This window comes from Bubalus kerabau, chromosome 17 (genome assembly GCF_029407905.1).
Source record: "Bubalus kerabau isolate K-KA32 ecotype Philippines breed swamp buffalo chromosome 17, PCC_UOA_SB_1v2, whole genome shotgun sequence".
Taxonomy (NCBI): domain Eukaryota; kingdom Metazoa; phylum Chordata; class Mammalia; order Artiodactyla; family Bovidae; genus Bubalus; species Bubalus kerabau.
Window position 1 is genome coordinate 19,002,642 of NC_073640.1, and position 26,222 is coordinate 19,028,863.

General features: G+C 39.5%; 2 protein-coding genes across 8 annotated transcripts in view; one reads left to right on the plus strand and one right to left on the minus strand.

The window, feature by feature from the left end:
• The window catches only part of ITFG1 (integrin alpha FG-GAP repeat containing 1), a 315,997-nt gene extending 313,063 nt beyond the window's left edge, over positions 1 to 2,934 (minus strand). Inside the window, exon 1 of one of the 4 annotated variants that reach the window (XM_055552729.1) lies at positions 2,795 to 2,934. Coding sequence is in view for 2 of the 4 variants with exons in the window: in XM_055552727.1 (XP_055408702.1) it covers positions 1,756 to 1,963 (208 nt within the window). In the remaining 2 variants the exon portion in view is untranslated. Of the gene's footprint in view, positions 1 to 1,755; positions 2,190 to 2,614; positions 2,634 to 2,794 lie in introns of those variants that run through there. The other 3 variants (XM_055552730.1, XM_055552727.1, XM_055552728.1) reach the window with 3 other exon arrangements.
• Positions 2,199 to 26,222, plus strand: part of PHKB (phosphorylase kinase regulatory subunit beta) — a 235,261-nt gene continuing 211,237 nt past the window's right edge. For 2 of the 4 annotated variants that reach the window (XM_055552724.1, XM_055552725.1), the window contains exon 1: positions 2,199 to 2,339. In XM_055552724.1, coding sequence (XP_055408699.1) covers positions 2,273 to 2,339 — 67 coding nt within the window. In that variant the 5' untranslated portion in view covers positions 2,199 to 2,272. Of the gene's footprint in view, positions 2,340 to 4,526; positions 4,640 to 26,222 lie in introns of all 4 variants that reach the window. The other 2 variants (XM_055552726.1, XM_055552723.1) reach the window with 2 other exon arrangements.

The following is a 26,222-nucleotide window of genomic DNA, read 5'->3' on the forward strand; positions in this document are numbered from 1 at the left end:
GCAGATTCATGTTGATGTATGGCAAAACCAACACAATATTGTAAAGTAATTAGCCTCTAATTAAAATAAATAAATTTAAATAAAAAAAAAAAAGAAAAATGCTTCCCATTAAGACATCCAATCAGTGGTTACAAGAAGCTTTCTGGGCCTTGTTTTCAACAAGAAAACTTTTATTTTACTCCAGTTTGTCTGCCCTACCGAGGATGGTCCTATCAGACTAACGGAATGGTGATTCCTAATAGTATACAACAAATTCAATATTCAAAGCAGCAGAGAAACTAGAAAGATGAACATGGAAAATATACTTGGTCCTGCCTCCTCCTAGGAGTCAGATCAACTGACTTAAATTAGGAAGCATATAAAGAATATGCCTGTGTTAAGTCATACCCTACCCAAACATAACAACTCAACCTCATATAAAGCTGTTTAGTTCATTGCACAGATGCGTCACACCAAGAACACAGTAACTTCTTACTGTAGGCATTTGACTAGTAACAAGGGTGTGATTTCATATTTAAGCAGAAAAAAAATTGAATCCTCCAAGACCAGTCCCTTCTGGCTCCTATAGATCCACCCCCCACCCCGCAGCCAAGCATTTCTGGAGTTGAGTGAGCACTCATTGGAACAGACTTTTCAAACTGTTTAGCCAAACACACGTCATCTTTAAAGTTAAAGAGAGAGTCTCTCTCCACTTGGGATGGAGTAGCTATGGGTTAGGCAGTCTGCCCCCTTCCTGCAGTAAATGAAGTCATATAAAAACAGGGGAAATACCCAAAGTCCAAGGTCCACCAGAAGCTCTGGGGTCCCAGAAAGGACTCCAAGAGATCTGGGCCAAGATCCTGTCAAGCTTTGGATAAGTGCTTCACTTTCTTCTTTCACAGCCTTGACCTTAAATAGAACCTGTTTTCTGGGTACTCAAGAATACTGAGACCCTCTACTGCCCACTGTCAGCATCAAGATTTACCAAAAAATAGTTTAGTGATGGTTAAAGCAAAGACCTCCCAAGAACCTTAAGCTGGAAAATAAAGCAGAGATTTGGAAGAGGAGGGTGGTGGCCAAAGCAAGGAGGTCTTCCGCACACAAGACTAGGCAGCTCAGAAAGGAGAAAAAGCTGCAGTCTTGAGAATCCTCTTCTAAAGAGACACTGGGTTTATTTATTAGTGGTGCCTGCAAAATACTTGAGTTAATTGTGGAGTGTTTAGTTCTTGGGAAGGAATAGTAATTTCAAAGAAAGCTGGGACCCCGACAAAGGGAGTGGAGGGTGAATTAGATTAATTAGGAGGTAGGGAGAAGTTCTTTACCAGAGGAAATTATCAAGTTGCACCTTTTCCAGTTCATCAAAAAGGAAGGGAGACTGGAGGAAGTAAGGCAGATAGGAATGAAGGGGCCTTGAGAAGGAACGTACAGAAAGCTAGAAAGACTCCTGGGGATCAGGAAGGACTCTGGAAGGCAGGTGATTCTATGAAGGGGGCGGGGTGCCTGAGTGAAGGCTGCGGTCTTCTCAACAAAACAAAAAAATTGGGGTGTTTCTAGTGCGGTCAAGCTGTGGAGTGGTGAAGCCAAGACCCGGGTTTGGAAAAGAGTTTAAAAAAACGGGGTGGGGGGGGCGGTTGTCAAGGAAATTGGAGATAAAGGGAGAAAGACAGGGCTGCCACAGAAGGGCCGGGAAAAGCAGAAGAACCGGCCCCCCAGGCAAGGGGCGTGGGGAACACCGGGAGGGGCACGCGGACAGAGAGGGGCCAGGCAAGCACTGACTTTCCCGCAGCACGAAGAGGTCCGTCTGCTTGTCAGAGTTGAGGTCTCCGAAGGCTGCCAGGGTGCCCCAGGCCTCGGCCCCAAAGAGCTCGGCCGTGACGTTGTGCAGCGCCCGCGCCGGGACCGGCCCGACTCCCAGCAGCGCGAGCCTCCCAAGCAGCAGGGCCAGCAGCACCCAAGAGTCCGGCAGCCGGCTCGCCGCCGCCATGGCAGCCCCTCCGCCCCAGCCCGCCGGCCCACTGCCGCGCTTAACGGCAGCCGGAAAGCACCGTGCCGCCGGCAGAGAGAGAAAGAGCGCAGCTCCGACGCCCGTACGACCGCGGCCGGTTCTTCTCTTACTCTGCCCTAGGGCTGCCCCTCTGACGCTTGGGAGGCCGCGGAGCTAGGTTGAAGCGGGCCCTCAGCTCACTTCCGGCCGGTGCGCCTCCCGACAGTGTCGCGCGGGGGGGGCGGGGCCGGCCGGGCGGAGCTGACAGGCGGCCCCGGGGGTGGTGGCCAAGGCGGCGGCCCGAGCGCGATGGCGGGGCTCATGGCCGAAGTAAGCTGGAAGGTCTTGGAGCGAAGAGCCCGGACCAAGCGCTCAGGTTTGGCTGGCTGGGACGCCACTCCTTCCCTTTTACTACAGGAGTGCTCCCCCTCTAGCGCTTTGGGCGGGAGGCAGATAGGGGGTCCTAAAATGAACCTGTGCCCGCGAGTTTCTCCTTAGAAAGCAGACGGTGGTCCCTGACTTCCTCTTGATGTCTTCCCCCGTTAGGTGGTGGCCCCACCTTTACTCCGTTTTGCTTCCCCAGCTATATTTCGCGTGTGCTCCCCCTCGAAAAATAGGTGGTGGTGCCGACTTAGTCTGGAGTCTTCTTACTTAGAAATCAGACGGCGACCACATTCGACAGCCTGCTGTTCGTGCCTGTAATCCTCCCAGAAGAAAGTCAGAGCGTTTCATTCTTATGACTAGGGTCTGGTCCTAGAAAACCGGCGGTTGCTTGTTGCCTTATATTGTATCTCCTTTTTACATCACAAGTTCTGAGCTCTAGCCAGTTACCTTCGTGGCAGAAATTGAGGGGGACGGGGCCTCAGGCAATGAAGGATGTCACGCTGAGCATAGAAGGAAGTGGGCCCCTTCCCCTGGGCAAGTGGCCCCAGGACACCTAGTTCTCAGTTGTGGCTCCCAAACCCGATGCCACCTAGATCAGAAGACGCTGCGCAGGCAGTTATAACAGTTCGAGTGTCCTGAACTGACTTGTTCAAATTGCAAAGTCACGACTTTGAAGTTAGCACTTGTGGCTGGTCACTCATCTGAGAGCCAGGATTGAAACTTCTTATTCCTGGCTGGCTGGATGTAATCTCGAGCTAAAAAGTGCCCCTGTATACAGGAAAGACGGTGGAATGACCAAGTCTTCAACTAAGAATCTTCCCTTTGAAGGATTGTTGTTACTGTTTGTTAGTTATTGTTGTTACTATATAAATTAGTTAGCTAAGGTCAAAGTTGATAATCTAATAACAGTAAAACACAGCTCTAGGAAAGCTAACTTTGCATTTGCATTGGTATTCAGGAGTTTGCTGTTATTTTTTACAGCTAATACCACCCCATTATGTTTTGGCTTTCCCCATTTACGAAGTTCTTAGTTGTCTGTTGTGCAAACAACAGAGTGCTTAGCTTTTTTTTTTTTTTTTTTTTTGAAGTAAGTGTCTAATAAATCATACAGGAGAAATTCAATGTTTCTTGCTTATTTCATTCTGTTTTAAACCTTAAAAATAGTTCTGCACATATTTACTTAGGGTTATAGCAAAACTACCACTGAAGTATGAGAGAATTTTTCAAAAACTAATCCTTAGTACATTTTAGAATCAATACAGTTACTTACAGTAGTTACATATGTTTTGTTTCACACTGTTCTCAAATTTTTTGTGTCGTATTGAATTATTTAGTTGACCACTAGCAATGAGTCTGTCTGGGCTATAAAAAGTTTTATTGGGTTGATAATATCCCGTCAAAGAGAGTAACTGAAGTTTTTTTACAGGAAACTGAGCCCTACCTTCATCGTATATTTTTACAGCGTTTCTCTTTTCCTCTAATACACGTATAAGGTTTATTTTCTTCTCCAGTTTTAATTTCCTCTGAACTGCATGTCTTAACAGTCAGCTTTGAAAACCTACCTTCTCTGTCTTTACTTAGAAAAAAAAATTCAAATTTAACTATTATTGAATGTGGTCACTTAAATCCACTTTCATGTACAAAGTAGTTGAATACATTGTATAAATGTTGGATGTTCCTATATGTTTACATCATAGCAGTAAAAGATACCATTGGAGATCCCTCCAAATTAGTTGAGTTTTCAGAGTCTTCTATAACTGTGTAGACTGTAAAGTTTCTTAAGTGAATCATTGAGTTCTCCCTGATTCTGTTTGTTACTTTTAGAGGAGTATATAAACTGAGTTTTGTTTGAAGCTTGGACTAACCTGACTCAGATATACACACCACTGCAAAGTTCTGAGCCATTGTTACATAGTAGCATAATCACTTCACTGCTCAAGAGAGGATGCTGCTCTTATGTAATGTTTAATAAGTGGCCATTATATATTTCCTGCCTCATCCATATAAGCAAATGTAATTTATCAAAGCAAAGAAAATCAAATTTTCTAGTCGTAAAAGAGAAAATAAAATTATAATGAACCTCAATTATTGCCTTTGTTGCACACTGCATCATGTTAATAACTGCTCACACTGCTTTCAATTAATCTAACGCTGATTGCTTCTAACCTTCACTAAACAGTTTTGAAAATTGCTATAGTTTAGCCTGCGACGCTTATGATTAGAGTCAACAGTTTGAAATGGCCAGCTCACCTGATCCAGTCGTCCCTTCTCCATCAGCTTTCTTAAGGTCTGGTAAGTGTGTAGACCCCGAAAGGGTCACTTAGTAATTTTAAATATATTTGTTTCTGAAGGTTGCTATCACCATATGATATCATTTTGGTTTTTATTTTCTCTTTGGAGGGCCCAAGCCTGAGCACCATTTCTGTTATTGTTGAGCTCAAGTTTGCACTGTGTGTTGAATGTGGTCTGTGGTGTAAGAGGCCTGAGAAATGCAGAGTGGAGCCCCTGCCTTAACACTGTTTGATCAGGGGCAATTCCTCAGTATCTGGGAGCCTTAACTGTCACCTTTGTAGATAAAATGCTTCTTCAGTAATTTTTGTCTTCTTGCATAACAAAATAAATTTTATAAATTAGAAATTTTTGATCAACGTTCCAATTATTTTCTCTTCATTAACTCCCTGTGAAGTAGGTATTTTTATGTGCATTTTCATAGGAAAGAGAAGCCCACAGAATTGAAGCAGTTGTCCCAGGTCCTGAAACTATTACCTTTCAAGGCCTTGTGGTTTGTCTTCTATCCCATGGTTTGCCTTCTATCCCATGGCTTCCTTAGCTTGGAGGGAGTGTTGGTGCACAGGCTCTTAGAGACCATTTTCAAGTTGGATTAAAGCTGGGGAATTGTTTCCCAGGTGAATGTTCTGGGTTTTGAAAAATAATCTGGAAGAGGTCTACGCATTCAGAAAATACTACATATGGATTCCCATTAGGAACCCAGGCCTTTGAATGTATCCTAAATAGGACTTTGTTAAGTGGCCATGGAGTTGAAATGAAGACTGAACCACCTTGGGCCATTTGAAACCTGTTCTGTGCTTGAACACTGGGTAAAGCCCATTGGCTAGAGACAGCTTTGTCTTTAGTGTGCCTTAAGCAGAATATTCAAGCCTCAGGACTTAAGAACAGGTAGGTAGATGTGAGATGAGCCAGTTAGCAGTGAAAAATTATTTTTTACTTACTATAACCATTTAGAAGTGGTTCCTCCCTCCTCTCCTCCCCACCCCCACCCCCCCTCCCCACCACACACACACTTATTTAGATTTGTATTTCAAATCCTGTTTTGGCAAGATGAAGGGGAAAATTCTTGAAGAACAGATAGAAAATACTTTAGAGAAGAATCACAAATAGAAGAAAACAAAGCTTATACTTTAAGGAAGGAAAATGATCCATGTCTTTAGTTGTCATCTGCTAAATGACAAAATAGTATATGTAACATTACCAATTGATTTCTGATTTGATCTTTGAACTAGGAGAACATCAGGACATCTATCTTTGAACTGCACCTTCTTTTAAGCACCAGGCTCTGTTTTTCATCTTGGCTTTCCTAATAAGAGCTGGTGGATTTTCAGCACTGGCAGAGTCATTCAATAGTTATGGGGAAATAGAATGCTAAAGGTATACTTTTATGTATCAGTATACCTGAAAATTTCAAAACCTAAGAACTATGCAACTTACACAGTGTTTAAAGCCATATACAACAAGTTTTTCTAGTACCATATTATTAAATTGAAATAGAATGCACCAAGAAACAAAATAGAAAAATACCCAACTTAATCATTATAAACCATTTTAGAAGATGGATTCCATAAACATTACTTTCAATAGTGACACTTGGGGTTTCTCTAACCAAAACTTAGTGATGACTGTAAAAAATACTTAAAACTTTTATCTGTTAAATAGAGTGGTTTGCATAGTTTATTTACTAATTTGGAAATACTGCATACATTTTGGAAATGATTTGTTTTTTGCTATTGTAGTTCATTGGACGTTATCATTGTGGGAGAGTGTTTAATGGTGTCATTTCATTTAACAATCATTTTAAAGCATGTCTTGGGTTTATAGCTGAGCTTTTCCTTAGAACCTTTGGCTAGAAACTATTCATTGTTACCAAAAGTGAAAGCTAGTATCTTTATTTTGGAAAATTAGTTTCAAATATACCTAGATTATTTTATGCATTCCAACCCTCTTTATTCCTGCTGGATTTGTTTCTGCTATGTTTCTTTTTATTTCTACTCTTTATTGAATTTAGTGTGTCCTTCATTTCTGTGTGTGCATGCTTGAGTTGTGCTGTGACTGCTAATGTGTCAGTATGTGCTGTGCTTGAAGATGCTTTCTTTATTTTGACTGCTAAAATCCAAAACGGGATCTTGATGTCCAGGTTTTTCTTTAAAGAACCTCTGGGCAAAGCATACAGGTCAATGAATTTATAGGCAAATTCCACAACCAAAGTGAATTAACTAATTGCTAGGTAAAGAGTGTGGCATCCAGTAACTTAGACTGCTTGCATTTCTCATTTGACTACTGCAGTTCTATATTAGGTTAGCAGAGTTGGTCAGCTAGAGCAATCACTGTAATTGACATTACAGTTCAGGTATTTGTAGTAATTGTTACGGCATTTTGTGATGAGGTAAGAAATGTCTCAGCATTTTTACTTTTATTCTTAGATGATAATTTAAAAAATCATACCCTACAATGAATCATTGGTTTATCTCTATCTTGGCTCTGTATTTTTATCAGCATCTAAAGGAGTTTATCAGCATGTGACTTGAGTTTTTTTCATTACTTACTTCTTTCTGGGCTCTTTGATTAATTTCATTTCATTTTGAAGGGCATATCAATACCTGGTCAAATTTTATTGTATATTCTGGGCAGAACTCAACTTTTTATTATGTGTGTCTGACACTCTCTTCTTTTTGGTCACTTATATAGCAGGCTTATTTTCAGCCTAATATAATAGTCAACTACTTAATGAGGGTTTCTTTTTGTTGTTGTTTTGTTTTTTTGTTTTTGTTTGGCCTTAGGTTCCTGAACTGTTACGTGTTGTGGCACCTTCTAAGAGCCTAAGGAAAGCATACACATTTTGTGTTCAATTATTCCTGAATCTAATCCTGGCTTTGTTTACTATTTGTTTGATCTTGAGCAAGTTACTTTACATCTTTGAGACTTGGTTTCCTTCTCTGTAAATATAAGGGTCATAAAACTTACCTGAAGGGATTATTGTGAGGATTAAATGCATGAAGCAGGGCACTCAAAGCTGGTGCTCTGGGACAACCCAGAGGGTTGGGGTGGGGAGAGAAGAGGGTTCAAGATGGGGTGGAAACATGTACACCCGTGGCTGATTCATTTTGATGTATGGCAAAAAGCACCACAATATTGTAAAGTATTTCACTTCAGTTCAGTCGCTCAGTCATGTCTGACTCTTTGCGACCCCATGAACTGCAGCACACCAGGCCTCCCTGTCCATCACCAACTCCCAGAGTCCACCCAAACCCATGTCCATCGAGTTGATGATGCCATCCAACCATCTCATCCTCTGTCATCCCCTCCTCCTCCTGCCCTCAATCTTTCCCACCATCAGGGTCTTTTCCAATGAATCAGCTCTTCACATGAGGTGGCCAAAGTATTGGAGTTTCAGCTCCAACATCAGTCCCTCCAGTGAACACCCAGGACTGATCTCCTTTAGGATGGACTGGTGGATCTCTTTGCAGTCCAAGGGACTCCCAAGAGTCTTCTCCAACACCACAGTTCAAAAGCATCATTTCTTCAGCGCTTAGCCTTCTTTATAGTCCAACTCTCACATCCATACACGACCACTGGAAAAACCATAACCTCGACTAGACAGACCTTTGTTGGCAAAGTAATGTCTCTGGTTTTTAATATGCTGTCTAGGTTGGTCATAATTTTCCTTCCAAGGAGCAAGCGTCTTTTAATTTCATGACTGCAGTCACCATCTGCAGTGATTTTGGAGCCCAGAAAAATAAAGTCAGCCACTGTTTCCACCGTTTCCCCATCTATTTGGCATGAAGTGATGGGACCGGATGCCATGATCTTAGTTTTCTGAATGTCAAGCTTTAAGCTAAGTAAAGTAATTAGCTTCCAATTAAAATAAATTAATTAAAGAAAACACTTGATATTTAGTAGCTGCCCAATAAATTCTATTTTTTAATCTTTCCTAAAAATGTGTGTTTAACAATATTGCTGGTTTGGTATTTTAGACTGATTTTACAAAAGCAAACATGGTTGCTTATCATTTTCCCTTATTTTGACATAAACTCATGGAAGTTATTTGATTAAGAAGGCTAGTCATGATAAAATACAATTGGATGGAATCAGATTAAAACAGAATCTACCACTTGTTTTAATCTAAGTCTGTTCATTTTTGTCAGTAATCATTGCAGCTCTAAAGAAATTGTTTCTGAGTTTTTCTATAGAAACTCTTATCAGACAACAAGGAGCACCATCATTATATACAATTAGAAGAGATATTTGGTTTATATTGGGTATGTTATGGGTTCCCTTCATGTAGGATCGAATTTTGAGGAGCACTTGTAAATTGTTTCCTGCCTGAGCTCTGATTTCTTACTATGGCCTGCCCTGACATCTTATAAGATTTAGGAAATAGAAGCCATATGATATCATTTAACTATCTTGGCATGAATCTCATTGACCTTAAAGCTTATTCTCTTTCTCTGTCATTTGTTGTTCAGTTGTTCAGTGGTGTCCGACTGCGACCCTATGGACTGCAGCATGCCAGGCTTCCCTGTCCTTCACAATCTCCTGGAATTTGTTCAAACTCATGTTCATTGAGTCGATGGTGCCATCCAACCATCTCATCCTCTTTTGTGCCCTTCTCCTCCTGCCTTCAGTCTTTCCCAGCATCAAGGTCTTTTCCAATGAGTTGGCTCTTTGGAACTACAGCTTCAGCATCAGTCCTTCTAATGGAATATTCAGGGTTGATTTCCTTTAGAATTGACTGGTTTGATCTCCTTGCTTTCCAAGGGACTCTCAAGAGTCTACTTCAGCACCACATTTTGAAAGCATCAATTCTTCAGTGCTCAGCCTTCTTTATGGTCCAGTTCTCACATCCATACATTACTCCTGGAAAAACCATAGCTTTGACTATATGGACCTTTGTTGGCAAAGTGATGTCTCTGCTTTTGAATATGCTCTCTAGGTCATAGCTTTTCTTCCAAGGCAGGCATCTTTTAGTACCATGGCTGCGGTCACTGTCTGCAGTGATTTTGGAGCCCAAGAAAATAAATTCTATCAGTTTCCATTTTTTCCCCATCTATTTGCCATGAAGTGGTGGGACCAGATGCCATGATCTTTGAATGTTGAGTTTTAAGCCAGCTTTTTCACCTTCATCAGGAGCCTCTTTAGTTCCTCTTTGCTTCCTGCCATTAGGGTGGTAGAATGATTATTGCTTGCATCTTGGAAATGTTCACTGCTCTTCTCTCACTCACTCATGTCAAATTCACTAATGTTTAGTGGACCTCTCTGATTGTTGTGGAAATTCTGTAATACAGTTGGCCCTCTGTTGGCTCTACAATCTGAGAAAGCAGAAGGCTGACACAGCCATGCTGTTTTATTTAAGGGGCTTGAGCAGCCACGGTTTTTGGTGTCATTGGCAGGGGTGATGTGGTCCTGGATCCAATCACTGGTGGATACCAAAGGACAGTCTTAATTCTAGTCTTAGAGATACTGATAAATGATAAAGGTCTTAAAGAGGAGCTTATAACCTGATGGAACTTTTTGCAAAGTTAAAGGTGACTTCAGTGCTTTTGCATGCCTATAGTCTCTAACAAGTAGTTGTTTCCTACTTAACTTTGCTACCTATAGCCATCACCTCCCATTGTACCACCTCTCTACTTAGTCTGTTCTACAAGCTTTTATTTTTCTAAAATAAAGAACTGATCCTGTTATTCCTCTGACTGGATGACAAACATCACTTGTCAGCTCTGTGTTTTCTGCAGGATTAGCATGGGGCTTCAGAGAAGGCATCTCTGAAAGTGACATTTCAGCTGAAGGAGGATATAGGAGTCAAATGAGAAGTTGGGGTAAAGAGTGTCCTAGTATAGGATCTTGGGGGTAGATAGAGCTGGATATTTGAGAACAATACCCTTAAAGGACAAAACATTATGAATGACAATAATAGGAAAGAGAGGATGACTGTGAGGGGGAGGGTGCTGGGAGGCTTGAAAATACCTGAATTTTACTGTAATCGGAAGGGAAAGCTATGGAAAATTTGAAATAACAGAGTGATAAGACTTGAGTAATATTTTATGAAGATCCTCTGGCTATTATGCAAATAAATTGGAAAGTGGTAAGAAGGCAGGGAGCAGCCTCATGGTGGAAGCCATATGCTCTCTGTTCCTATCTCTACATTTAGCAATTAAGAGTAGCAGTGCTAGGCATATGGGACACTCAGTCCTTCTTTGATAATAAATGACAGTGAAAGCACAAATACGGACTGTCATCAGAACAGATTCAGTCTAGATTCAGAAACTGTGGCCACCTTGATCATCTACCATTTTTGTATGTATCTTTGACTCAGCAGAGTAACTTTTAGAATGTGGCCAAATTTAATACAGGAAAATTTTCTGTGTCTATGTCTAGCAAATAGATTTACATCTTATTTTTACATTATTTGTGCATATTTTAAAGTGGAGGTTAACCATTCTGTTTCTGAGAACCATACCAAGAGCTGCCATATCTTTCTCAGTTTAGGCTGAAAGAGATATAAACATTTGATTCACCTGTTAGAAGATATTGGGTTTGTAGGAGATGTAAATATTCCTTTGTTTTTACTGGTAAAACTTACAAAATTAAGATATCATTAAGATATGTCTTTTTTTTTTTTTTGAGTCTTAAAGATAGACCCAAAGAGATTTAAAAGTAATCCTAGACTAGAAAACACATAAAAGGAAACTAACTCACATGTTATATACTTGGTCTTGAAAATTCAATAAATGCTTTTTGATTGTTCGTTGTAATTTTCTGTGATATGTTTTTAATAAATTTGCACTTGTTCTTATTTTTGTCACAATTGGCCTTGGCTGCCTTGATTCGCAGTTGTTTTAAAAAGGTAAAAACATTGTTGCTGGTTTTTGTTTTAGTTTTTTTTTTTTTTTTTCTATAGATTTGATTTGTTTCTTTTTACCAACAATGATGTGACTTTATCTTAGTCATTTGAAAACAACTAGTTTATTTTTAATTTCGTGATTCTCTTTCAGTTCATATTTCACAAATTTCTTGAGGATGTTGCTTTTTATTGATGAACAGATACGATATAGGGACTTCCAGAATCAGTGAGAATCTTTTTATGTATATAATTGAATTTGGCTATTTTTATGGGTTCTGATATATGTGTTGTCATCTTTCAAACTTTACATAATTAGTTTTGTCTTTCAAAATATACATCAATTAGTTTTTGTTATAAAATTTTTTAAAGCTTATTGTTTTAATTGTTGCACTTCATTATCAATAACCTCATACCATTTCCATGGCCTTCCTTTTCAACCATTTAAGATTCAAGTCTTATAGGACTTGAATTTTTTCAAATATTTAAGCCCTGGTTTTAGGATGAACTGTCGTGTTATTATTGGTGTGATAGATTTAGTCTGTGGTTAAAGCTGTGAATGTAGACTGGCAAGAACAGGCCCAGAGTTTGGGACTGGGCAGTTGAGCTTTGGATAGTCCTTCGTATATGTGTTCTTTCTCTTTCTTGTGTGTTTTGAAAACATACTCTTCTCAGGTGCATGACTTGTATTCATAATTGCATTTCTATCCTCTTCCAGCAGTTGAGCCACTGAAGAAATTTCTATATATTTAAATTGTATTTTTTTCAATGTGGTTACATTAGCTTTTGAATTTTGATCATAGATAGCTGATGGTTGATTATAGTTATAAATCACTAGTATGCTGAAAAGATGACTTTGGCTGCTTCAGTCAGTGGACTGTTTTTTCTGTGGAGTTTTTAGTCTGTATGTAACAGAGCACAGTGAGCTCAGCCCTTAGTACAGCAGCCATTGCTATGCCTCATTACTCTGCACCCTGTCACCAGGCAGTGGGTCCTGCTCAGCCATTGGTTGAGCCTCAGTGCGTCCTGCCCACTAGCAGCCACTGTCAGTGAGCGACTGTTAGTGGTCCTGCTCAGCTGTTGGACAGCACAGCTGTGGGCCCCACCTACAAGCAGCCAACTGTTCAGGAGTGAGTTAGTGAGGGGAATTAGACAACAATGGAGTGGTGGTTGTGAGGTGGAGAGTGAGGTAAGAGGCGGATCCTGGTCTTCTCTGGGAAGCTCTCCAGCTTACCCAGACTTGGGCCAGTGGGTGAGCTGGGGGGCCCAGAGAACAAGCTTAGGGCTGTGTTCTGTAGGGCTTCAGAGCCCTCACCTAGGCCATCCACTGGTCTTGGCCCAGGCCTTGAGACAGTGGTAAACCTCTCCCCTATCCCTATCTCTGCTGCCTAATAGCAGTGGCAGTCTGGCTGGGTCACAGTCTGTGGGACCTGGTCCCCACTATACAGGTGGCCTGAGGAGCGTAGGGCCAGTTGTGTTGGGCACCTGGCTCCCTCAGAGATGCCTGCTGGGCAGAGTCTGGGGATCTGGCCCTGAGGGAGCTCCCAGCTGAGCTCCGCCTCCTCTTAACCACTGCTAGGACCTTGGAAGGTGAAAGCTGTGCCTTGGAACTTGGCCCTTTCTTGTTAGGACAGAGAGTAACATTCTTTGGTAGAGGTTTACAGAAACATTGTTACCTGACCATGACCTAACTTCAAGAACAAATATGACACCAAGAAGTTTGCAAAACAACTAATCATGCCCTTCTCACCTTTTTATTTTTAAAGGGCTCTTTGATGAAAGCTTTCAGTAAGTTTGAGGTTCTTAGGGCGTGAGCCACCCATCTCTTTGCATGACCCAGTAATAAACCTTTCTCTCTTCCAGACTCCAGTGTTTTAGTATTATTTGGCCTTACTGTGTGTCAGGCACACGGACTTGTGTTGTTCAGTAACATATAGGGCAGATTATTCTTTTTGATTATTAATTTTAATAATTTATCTCTAAGCTTTTTAACAGCTTCTAGTTTATGCTGATTTCTGTTTCATATGTTCTTTTTTTGTGTATTCTGAATATGTTTCTGTCATGAATTTTTATCTGTGTAAACAAATGACAGTTGTGCAAATCAGGTTAAAAATTAAGGTCAGTGAACTGCACTGATAAACTTACTGTGATGTTTGATTTTAAACATTTTGATAGAAGCATTTATTGTTATATTTATTTCAAGGATGGAAATTTGGCTCAGGTATCAAGCAGCCTGTGTGCAGGGGTGTGTGTGGTGTTTGTGTGTATATGATTTGACCATAGACCATGTTATCTTAATGTAGGTGGCCTTACTATATATTCTCTCTCTTTAAGCAAAAACAATATATAAGGTAAGTTTTGAACAACAAAGCAACACGTGGCTGATTGATTCCAAACTGGGCAACACTGTTAGGTTTTGACCATTTTGGAGCTATGGGTTTGTTAAGTGACTTCACCTAGAAATTTGTAGTAGGAAACCTGGAGCTCTAGAGAAAATGCACTGTTCATCATTAATCGTTTGTTAGGCTTTGCTTATGACATAGTGTAATATTTATGTCCCACTGCATGACATCTCCAACTTTCATACTTCTAAGGACACTTTAAAAACATATCTTATTTAAAAATAACTTTTAAAGATTTTACTTTTTAAACATAATGTCATTTGGTATTATGCTAGGCATTAGTAGAAAACATTGATCATTTCTATTGATACATATATTTTTTGCTTTGAAAGGATTTATTCCATTCAGATTGAGCCTTTTAAATATGGCTCATATAAGCAAGTTGATTTTAGACCTTTACCTTTTTTTCTGTTAAACATCTTCTAAATGGTCTCCTGATAACAATGAATTGTCTATGTTAAATATCTGTAATAAAGAGGTATTCAAAATACTTGCTTATTTTCTTAATTTACATAGTTCTGACAGTAATTGTCTTTGCTTTGTGGAATCCTTTTATGAGTTTTCATCTGTTTTTCTATCAGTTCTGAGATCCTCATGTTTGGTATATTATCTTGTTTTCATGAAAATACTCAATAAAGCACAATTAACTTGTTAATACTCACCTAATCCCAGTTCTCAATAGGCTTGTAGCTTTGATAATAAGCATTTGCTCAATGACTGCAAGGATTAAAAAAAAAATCCTAGCAGGATCTAAGGTTAATTATTATTATTTAAAGGAATAAAAAACTAAGGATAAGAAATTTATCACTAGATTCTCCTCCTATATTACTCTATATGATCTTGATATTTGTGCCTAAGATGTGTACCAAATATAAGCCTTTCCTCAGTCAAATTTTTCTACCTTTTAAATATTTATTGAATATTCATTCTTTTCTGCATCCCTGCTGTCACTATCTTAATTCAAGGCTCTAGGATGAATGTTTTAACCAAAAGTGGACTCTTGACCACTTTTCTGCAATCTTTCATACTGCCAACAGTTATCTTTCTAAAGTTTGGATCATCTCACAGGAAGCCGTTACATCAACCTCCCCAGTGGTTCTCCATTATCCAAAGGATAAAATTCAAACCCGGATTCTACTGTTAAGCATATTTCACTGTTGGATACTTTTCCACCTTCTTCTCTGATGTACAACTCTGCTTCAGTGTTTTATTTTCCATTTATTTTTGAATAGAACATATTTTCACACCAAACATATTTACCCCACTGATCAAGTCCAGAAAGGTACAAAGTTCAAATTCAAAAAAGTAGTATGATAAATGAAGGAAGATAGTGAACCTAATGTTAATAAGTTTAGGACTTGATTAGGGCATTCTTGATTGGTCTTTGACTTTGGACAGCATATCCCGGGCCAAACTGCATTGTCTCTAACTTCCTTTTGCCCCTTGCTTAAATATCTTGAGCAGTTTCTGTGTACTGATATTTGCTTCCCTTGAGTGGAAAATGGAAGAAATCACATAGATTATTTATATTTTTATAAAAATAGAAGTTATCAGTTCAGTTCAGTAGCTCAGTCGTGTCCAACTCTTTGCGATACCATGGACTGCAGCATGCTGGGCTTCCCTGTCCATCACCAACTCCTGCAGCTTACTCAAACTCAACGTCCATTGAGTTGGTGATGCCATCCAACCATTTCGTCCTCAGTGGTCCCCTTCTCCTCCTGCCTTCAGTCTTTCCCAGCATCAGGATCTTTTCAAATGACTCAGTTCTTTGCATCTGGAGAAGGCAATGGCAACCCACTCCAGTACTCTTGCCTGGAAAATCCCATGGACGGAGGAGCCTGGTAGGTAGGCTGCAGTCCATGGGGTCGCTAATAGTTGGACTGAGTAACTTAACTTTCAGTTTTCACTTTCATGCATTGGAGAAGGAAATGGCAACCCACTCCAGTATTCTTGACTGCAGAATCCCAGGGACGGGGGAGCCTGGTAGGCTACCGTCTATGGGGTCGCGCAGAGTCGGACACGACTGAAGCGACATAGCAGCAGCAGCAGCAGTTCTTTGCAACAGGTAGCCAAAGTATTGGAGTTTCTGCTTCAGCATCAGTCCTTCCAATGAATATTCAGGACTGACTTCCTTTAGGATAGACCTGGCTGGCAGTCCAAGGGACTCTCAAGAGTCCTCTCCAACACCACATTTCAAAAGCATCAATTCTTTGGTGCTCAGCTTTCTTTATAGTCTAACTCTCATGTTCATACACGATTACTGGAAAAACCATAGCTGTGACCAGATGGGCCTTAGTTGGCAAAGTAATGTCTCTGCTTTTAAATATGCTGTCTAAGTTGGACGTAACTTTCCTCCCAAGGAGCAAGCGTCTTTTAATTTCATAGCTTCAGTCACCTTTCACAGTGATTTTGGAACCCCAAAAAATAAAGTCTGTCACTGTTTCCATTGTTTCTCCATTTATTTGCCATGAAGTGATGGTACTGTATGCCATGATCTAAGTTTTCTGAATGTTGAGTTTTAAACCAACTTCTTCACTCTCCTCTTTCACTTTCATCAAGAGGCTTTTTAGTGCTTCTTTACTTTCTGTCATAGGAGTGGTATCATCTGCATATCTGAGGTTATTGACATTTCTCCCAGCAATCTTGATTCCAGCTTGTGCTTCATCCAGCCCAGCGTTTCTCATGATGTACTCTGCATAGAAGTTAAATAAGCAGGGTGACAATATACAGCCTTGACGTACTCCTTTCCCTATTTGGAACCAGTTTGTTGTTCCATGTCCAATTCTAACTGTTGCTTCCTGACCTGCATACAGATTTCTCAAGAGGCAGGTCAGGTGCTCTGGTATTCCCATCTCTTGAAGAATTTTCCACATTTTGTTGTGATCCACATAATCAAAGGTTTTGGCGTAGTCAATAAATCAGAAGTAGATGTTTTTCTGGAACTCTCTTGCTTTTTTGATGATCCAGTAGATGATCCAATGGACTGAAATGGGTGAATTTAACTCAGATAACCATTATATCTACTACTGTGAGGAAGAATCCCTTAGAAGAAATAGAGTAGCCTTCATAGTCAACAAAAGAGTCCGAAATGCAGTACTTATATGCGATCTCAAAAAAGACAGAATGATCTCTGTTCATTTCTAAGGCAAACCATTCAATATCACAGTAATCCAAGTCTATGCCTCAACCAATAATGCTGAAGCAGCTCAATTTGAACAGTTCTGTGAAGACCCAGAAGACCTCCTAGAACTAACACCCCAAAAAGATGTCCTTTTCATTATAGGGGACAGGAATGCAAAAGATACCTGGAGTAACAGGCAAATTTGGCCTTGGAGTACAAAATGAAGAAGGTCAAAGGCTAACAGAGCTTTGCCAAGAGAACACAGTGGTCCTAGCAAACACCCTCTTGCAACAGCACAAGAGACACATGGACATAACCAGATGGTCAATACCAAAATCAGATTGATTATATTATTTGCAGCCAAAGTTGGAGAAGTTGTATACAGGCGGCAAAAACAAGATGGGGAGCTGACTATGGCTCAGATCATGAACTCCTTATTGCCAAATGCAGACGTAAATTGAAGAAAGTAGGGAAAACCACTAGACCATTCAGGTATGATCTAAATCAAATCCCTTATGATTATACAGTAGAGGTGACGAATAGATTCAAGGGATTAGATCTGATAGAGTGCCTGAAGAACTATGGACAGAGGTTTGTGATTTTGCACAGGAGGCAGTGAAAAGAATAACCCAAGGAAAAGAGATGCAAAACGGCAAAATGGTTGTCTGAGGAGGCCTTACAAATAGATGAGAAAAGAAAAGACATGAAAGGCAAAAGAGAAAAGGAAAGATAAACGCATTTGAATGCAGAGTTCCAAAGAATAGAAAGGCGAGATAGGAAAGCCTTCCTCAGTGATCAAGGCAGAGAAATATAGGAAAATAATAGAATGTGAAAGACTAGATATCTCTTCAAGAAAATTAGTGATAACAAGGGAACATTTCATGCAAAGATGGGCTCAATAAAGGACAGAAATGGTATGGTCTAACAGAAGCAGCAGAAGATACTAAGAGGTGGCATGTATACACAGAAGAACTATACAAAAAAGATCTTCATGACCCAGATAACCACAATGGTGTGATCACTCACCTAGAGACAGACATCTTGGAATGTGAAAACAAGTGGGCCTTAGGAAGCATCACTACAAACAAAGCTAGTGGAGGTGATGGAATTCCAGTGGAGCTATTTCAAATCCTAAAGGATGATGCTGTGAAAGTGTTGCACTCAATATGACAGTAAATTTGGAAAACTCCGCAGTGGCCACAGGACTGGAAAAGGTCAGTTTTCATTCCAATCCCAAAGAAAGGCAATGCCAAAGAATATTCAAACTACTGCACAATTGCACTCATCTGATACACTAGCAAAGTAATGCTCAAAATTCTCCAAGTCACGCTTCAACGGTACATGAACCGAGAACTTCCAGATGTTCAATCTGGATTTAGAAAAGCCAGAGGAATCATAGATCAAATTGCCAACATCCGTTGGATCATATAAAAAATGAGAGAGTTCCAGAAAAGCATCTGCTAGTGCTTTATTGACTACGCGAAAGCCTTTGATTGTGTGTATCACAACAAAATGTGGAAAATTCTTCAAGAGATGGGAATACCAGAGCACCTGACCTGCCTCTTGAGAAATCTGTATGCAGGTCAGGAAGCAACAGTTAGAACTGGACATGGAACAACAAACTGGTTCCAAATCGGGAAAGGAGTACGTCAAGCTATATATTGTCACCCTGCTTATTTAACTTATATTCAGAGTACATCATGAGAAATTCTGGGGTGGATGAAGCACAAGCTGGAATCAAGATTGCTGGGAGAAATGTCAATAACCTCAGATATGCAGATGACACAACTCTTAATGACAGAAAGTGAAGAAGCACTAAAGAGCCTCTTGATGAAAGTGAAAGAGGAGAGTGAAGAAGTTGGTTTAAAGCTCAGCATTCAGAAAACTTAGATCATGGCATCCAGTACCATCACTTCATGGCAAATAGAGGGGGAAACAGTGGAAACAATGGCTGACTTGATTTTCCTGGGCTCCAAAATCACTGCAGATGGTGATTGAAACAATGGAAACAGTGACAGACTTTATTTTGGGGGTTCCAAAATCACTGCGAATGGTGACTGAAGCTATGAAATTACAAGATGCTTGCTCCTTGGAAGAAAAGTTGTGACCAACCTAGACAGCATATTTAAAAGCGAGACATTACTTTGCCAACTAAGGTCCATCTGGTCGCAGCTATCGTTTTTCTAGTAATCATGTATGAATGTGAGAGATAAACTATAAAGAAAGCTGAGCACCAAAGAATTGATGCTTTTGAACTGTGGTGTTGGAGAAGATTCTTGAGAGTCCCTTGGACTGCCAGGAGATCCAACCAGTCCATCCTAAAGGAAGTCAGTCCTGAATATTCATTGGAAGGACTGATGCTGAAGCAGAAACTCCAATACTTTGGCTACCTGATGCAAAGAACTGAGTCATTTGAAAAGACCCTGATGCTGGGAAAGATTGAAGGCGGGAGGAGAAGGGGACCACCGAGGATGAGATGGTTGGATCCATCACGCACTTGATGGATATGAGTTTGAGTAAGCTCTGGGATGCTGATGGACTAGGAGGCCTGGCATGCTGCAGTCCATGGTGTTGCAAAGAGTCGGACACGACTGAGCAACTGAGCTCCACTGAAGCTATTTTAGTTGGTTTGCATCCTTATAGTCTAGGGTGTGTGGAGTTGGATTTTCCTAAGACATTAAAGTTGCTATTTGATCCCGTTTTCTTCTCTTTTTTCCCCCTCACCTTTCTTGATTTTTACAAGATGAAATAACTACCTCTTAGAGCCTAGGATCTCCTTAAAATGTAGATTCTGGTATAGCAGGTCTGGCATGTTGCCTGAGAGTCAATAGTTCTAGCAACCTCCCAGGGAGGCCCTTCTGCTAGTGTGCTAGTGGATGGACTGCACTTTGGGGGGAAATGTCTCTCCATAGCACCATACTTGTTGAGCAGCAGTCCTCATATGTTCTCTGTGTTATATTTCAGGCTCTGAATCTTGAGTGCTGAATTAGGTCTGTCATGTTCCCAATCTTAAACATCATCTTTGGATAAATTTGTTATCATTGGCGTCACTGATTCCTGTTTGGCATGACCCTGCAGTTCCTATGTGTGACTGTGACTGTTTCTACAGCCTCCTTTTGCTAGTGAAAGTGAAAGTTGCTCAGTCATTTTGACTCTTTGCGACCCCTTGGACACTACAGTCCATGGAATTCTCCAGGCCAGAATACTGGAATGGGTAGCCTTTCCCTTCTCCAGGGGATCTTCCCAACCCACGGATCGAACCCAGGTATCCCACATTTCTGGAGGATTCTTTTCCAGCTGAGCCACAATGGAAGCCCAAGAATACTGGAGTAGGTAGCCTATCCCTTCTCCAGAGGATCTTCCCAACCCAGGAATCAAACCGGGGTCCCTGCATTGCAGGCGGATTCTTTACCAACTGAGCTATGAGGGAAGCCCTCCTTTTGCTTGTATGGATCTCTTTTACCAGTTTGTTGGTAGTCTCCAGATTCTGACTTCTGACCTGATTTTACCTGGACCAAATCCTTTTTACTCAGCTGCACAGGGCATTTGGGTTGCTAGTTTGGGACTCTTGTTTGAGCCTGTTGTTATACATTAACAAAAGTTAAATTTTACAGCAAATGTTATTGGAGGTGGGTGGATCTTATTTATATTTCTGTCTAGTGTCATTACCATACATTATTTCTTTAATTTAATTTATTTATTGGCTATGCTGAGTCATTATTATGCTCTGGTTTTCTCTAGTTGCCGCAGCAGGAATGGAGGTTACCCTTCCTTGCGAAGTTCAGGCTTCTCATTGCGGTGGCTTCTCTTGTTGTGTAAGGCAGGCTCAGTAGTTTTGGTGCATGGGCTTAGTTCCTCCACAGCATGTAGAATCTTCCTGGATCAGTGATCAAATCCATGTCCCCTGCATTGGCAGGCAGATTCTTAACTACTGGACCACCAGGGCAGTCCTACTTATTTCTTTAATTATATTTGTTGATATTGTCTGTCCAGGGAATCTTATAGTCTTCATTTCAGTGGCCAGCTCTGTTTTAGGATGTAATCACTGCTTCTGTTTTTAGGGAATTGCCTAGCCAACTGAATGAAAATAAGAGGCATATTTAGTTAGCCATAGAAGTTAAATTTATTTTCTTCAGTCCAGTTTATTTTCCACAGCTATTTCTTTGAGAAACTGAAGTGCTGATTACTTGAAGATTTTCACGTAGGCCCCTGTCTGATGGTTGTGGGAGTGGTGATGTGTCCAGGATCTGGCCTCTTTCATATCTCATGTAGTTTATCATTTCAAGCAGAATAATACCAGTAGACAGGGAATTTATAATACCTTTAGAAAAGTATTTTTTCCTCTAGGCATCCTTGTAAGATAAGTTTCATAGGATTCATTCTTACAGAATGAACAAAAAATTGAGGGTAGGTGCTCTAAGTAATAGATATAATTGTTTGAAAAGGAGAGGAAACAGCAAATGGTCTTCAAATTAACTACAAAAAACTAGCAAATTCAAAGCTGATTTTTACTGTGGTTTCATGTTGCAGTATAGTTTAGTTCCATTTGTAATAGTGTAAGCTGAATATCTTATACTGAATACCTAAATATCCATTGTCATGACTCCAGTTTTCATTTCCATTTTTTTACTATAAAATTCTTACAACTAAATTATAATGCAAATTAAAGTTCAGCAAAATTTTAATAGGCTTAATATTCACCCAGAGTTACATTCTTTCAGTTTTGTATTCCATAAAAAACTAATAGCCCATAAAAAATATCGCACAGCTAAGCTACACTTAGAATAGACATGAAACATTTAAGCCAAACTAGATAGTTTGAATAGTGTATTTCTTGATGAAAACATTTAGTATTTAAAGGATGCCTATTATAGTATTCCAGGTCTATAATTTTAAATATATGTATTAGAAAGTTGGTTATTTTGTGTTTTAATATCTTCATTGTAACATGAGTTCAGTAGCCTAATATGCATCCTATGCTTTTTTTTTTTAACCAAATCACATTTAATTTGTTTGAGAAGTCTTTTTTTTTTAAATTTTCTAAAACATATATATTATACATACTATTTAAGTATTTATATATACAGAAGCTTGATAAAGGCTTGAAAAAAACAACCAAAAAAGAGATAGAGAAATTGGAAAACAAACTAAATGAAATGGAGCACTTCCCATTTGAAAGAAACTAGATAAAAGTAAAATATCATCATATAAATAATCCAGTTGTTTTTAAGCATGGTTGCTCATTAGGAACACATCTGGAGCTTTGGAGAAAAAGAAGCAATACCTAAGCACTTATATTTTTCAGAAAATCCCAAGATAATTCTGATATTCTGGATTTTAAATGTGATTACAGATTTTTCTATTAAATGGTAGCTTTAGTGATATAGAATCCTGTTATTTTCTGTTGCCCAATCATAATACAGTGGTATTAAGCAAATAATAGTTACATAGTCACAATAAAAGGTGTTTGTCAGTTTTCACAATCAATATTCAGAGAAGAAATATACAATAATTGCAGTTGCAAGCCATAATGGAAGCGTGATTAACCTAACAATATAAAAATAATTACATACAATTTGAGGGTTACAAAAAATGATGTGGTAAGTGGAACTGAATACATGCACATGTTTTCATCCATCCATCCAGTAAATGTCTTTTGGTTGATGCATTTAATCTATTTATATTTAAGGTAATTATCAAAATGTATGATCCTATTACCATTTCCTTAATTGTTTTGGGTTTATTTTGTGTAGTTCTTTTCCTTCTCTTAATGTTTTCTGCCTAGAGAAGTTCCTTTAGCATTTGTTATAAAACTGATTTGGTGGTGCTGAAATTCCCTTAACTTTTGCTTGTCTGAGAGCTTTTGATTTCTCTGTCAAATCTGGATGAGAGTCTTGCTGATTAGCGTATTCTTGGTTGTAGGTTCTTCCTTTTCATCACTTTAAATGTATCATGCCATTCTGTTTTGTCTTATAGAGTTTCTAATGAGAAATCGGCTGGTGACCTCATAAGAGTTCCCTTGTATATTGTCGTTTTTCCCTTGTTGCTTTTAATATTTTATCCTTGTCTTTAATCTTCATCAGTTTGATTACTGTGTTTCTTGGTATGTTCCTCCTTGGGTTTACCCTGCCTGGGACTCTGCACTCCCTGGATTTGGTTGACTCTTTCCTTTCCGATGTTAGGGAAGTTTTCAGCTATTATCTCGTCACACATTGTCTTGGGTCCTTCTCTTCTCCTTCTGAGACCCCTATAATGTGAATATTGGTGCATTTAATGTTGTCCCAGAGGTCTCTTATGCTGTCTTCAGTTTTTATCATTCTTTTTTCTATACTCTGTTCTGTGGCAGTGATTTCTACCATTCTGTCTTTCAGGTCACTTATCTCTCCTTCTGCCTCAGTTATTCTCTTATTGATTCCTTCTAGTATATTGTTCATTTCTGTTCTTTAGTTTTTCTAGGTCTTTGGTAAACATTTCTTACATCTTCTCCATTCTTTTCCTAGATCTTGGATCATCTTCACTATCATTTTTCTGAATTCTTTTCTGGAAGGTTTCCTATCTCTACTTTATTTAGTTGTTTTTTGGGGGTTTTATGTTGTCCCTTCATCTGCTTCATATCCCTCTGCTTTTTTAATCCTGATTAACTTTCTGTGGTTTTTCTTTCTGGCAGCTTTGGGGTTGTGGTTCTTCTTTATTCTTCTATCTACCCACTGGTGGATGAGACTAAGATGCTTATGTAAGCTTCCTAATGGGAAAAACTGGGTCTTGCTCTGGGCAGGGCCTTGAAATCCAGTAAAACTTGAATCCAGTTACCTGCTGATGGGTGGGACTGTGCTCCCTCCCAGTGGTTTGTTTGGCCTGAGGCAACCCAGCCCTGGGGCCTGCGGGCTGTATGGTAGTGTTAATGGCAGCCTTTAGAGGGCCTTGCCAAGCGGCAGCTTCCAGGAGTGCTGCTGCCAGTACCCCTGTCCCCATGGCAAGCCATTGCTGACCAACACCTCCACAAGAGACCCTCCAACATGAGCAGGCAGGCAGGCAGGTCTGGTTCAGTCTTCTATGGGATCACTGCTCCTTTCCCCTGGGTCTTGGTGCACACAAAATTTTGTTTTTGCCCTCCAAGAGTGGGGTCTCTGTTTCCTCATTCCCAACTGGGAAGCCTAACTTATGGCTTAGAACCTTCACCACAGTGGGAGAACTTCTTTGATACTTTGTTCTCCAGTTTGTGGGTTGCCCACGTGGCAGGTATGGGGTTTGATTTTATCATAATTGTGCCTCTCCTCCTATATCATTGCTGCTTCTTACTTGTCTGTGGATGTAGAGTGTCTTTTTTGGATGGGTTCTAGCATCCTTCTGTGGATGGTTGTTCAACAGCTAGTTGTGATTTTGGTGCTCTTGCAGGAGGCGATGAGTGCACATCCTTCTATTCTGCCATCTTGAGCCAGCCCCACATCTTAATGACAGATTTGATTCTGCTCCCAAGGGTCTTGAATTTGTTTTGTCTACCTATATAAATGGCTTGTTTTGGGGGGATGTTTGACAGTTGGCCATGGAGGTTATTAGTGAAATTAAAGTTAATACTGAATAATCATGCTTCAGAAATAATTACTGGTTTTGGTTATGAAATTTTATTGAAGACCTGTTAGCATCACTCCTGTGTAGTACAGGGTCATACTTTAGGGGAGCTTTTGCTCTTCCACTCTCAGCTATGCTCTTTCCTCCAGCATTGTTAGAGAAAGTGTTAATCTTGGTTTCCTATGGCTTCTGCACATAGACATTAAATTATGTACAGCAATCCAAGGGTACTTTAATATCACATGAGCTCAAATTTCACTCAGCTTTTCGCCATTTCTTAATTACTGATTTTTAAGTTGAAAATTTAAAATCACTCTGTGGGGCATCCATCCTTGCATTGATCAAGAGGATTCTAATATTAACCTGACAAAGCCATCTAATTAAAATTCTTTGATTTCTAATTTTGTGGTTAATACTATGCTAAGTGCTGGAGGAGATTCAAAAGTTTAAAAGTGGAGAAGGGAAAACAATAAGTGGTTAATATATACTATGCCAGTGCTATACCTCACATATTTCATTTATTCTCACAACAATCTAATGAGGTTAAGTAATTTTCCCCCCACTTTACAGATGAGAAGAACTGGCTCAGAGAGTGCCCAAGTGTAGAAAGCTGTGGACATAGCTGTGACTGTAGCCAAGGTCTGTCTGTTTTCATAGCCCATGTTCTTTCCACAACCTCCTAGGTATTATGACAGTCTCTTTCCGGGAGCTTCCTTACACTCTGGGGGGAAGAGAAGGAAGGGCAATGGAGAGCTGGGAAACCTCATTTTTTACTTGATTGAATCTCAGGATCATATATCACTTGATAAAAGTTGGCTTCTAAAAAGTGTGATTGAATTCCATGCAAAAACCTTTCATCAGTTATGTTTTTATTATATGTGAGTGTTCACAGAAGACAGTTTATTGACACAGACTCTCAAGACAGCTTTAGATCAAATCACCAAAGTCTGATAGTATAGTATAGAAAATGGTAAAAATATCTCTGCCTTTTTTTACTTAGCCAGTGATCTAAACTTGACTGCATTTTGATGAGAAGAAAATTAAGAAGAAAATTAACTAGCATTCATTGTTGACAAACTCTATGCTGTCAGAAGTATGTCTAATTTTGTATTTCTGGTTAGAATATTTTTATTATTATGGTTAGCTTACTTTGCTAATTTATAGTTTATTGTAATTTTTTCACTTAACATTCAAGACTTCCTCTGTTCAAACTTACCCTGTGAAGTATTATCAGGGCAATTTATAATTAGTAGTAGCAACATTAATATTAAATGCATTGCTCATATCTGCCAAGACAAAAAATGCAGATCAGGATTCACCAAAGTGGAAATAATAAAGGAAAATGGTTCATTTCCATCTTTCCAAATTCTGAATAGTTTGAAATTACTATTTCTGTTAAGACTTGCTTTGAATAACATATGACACATCAAAATGCCTAATGACATATATTTTTATTGCTATAATAACAGAAGACTTAATAAAATTAAATATTGTGGAGTTTGGGAATGGTATATAGTGAAGTTCTTTATCCCCTCCCTATAATTCAATTCATATGTATCTAAGATGCTATCACTTAAGACTTAGAGGCTTGGAATTGAAAAATTTTACTTGTAATATAAGCATGAAATAATGACGATAGATGTCTCTTGAGAA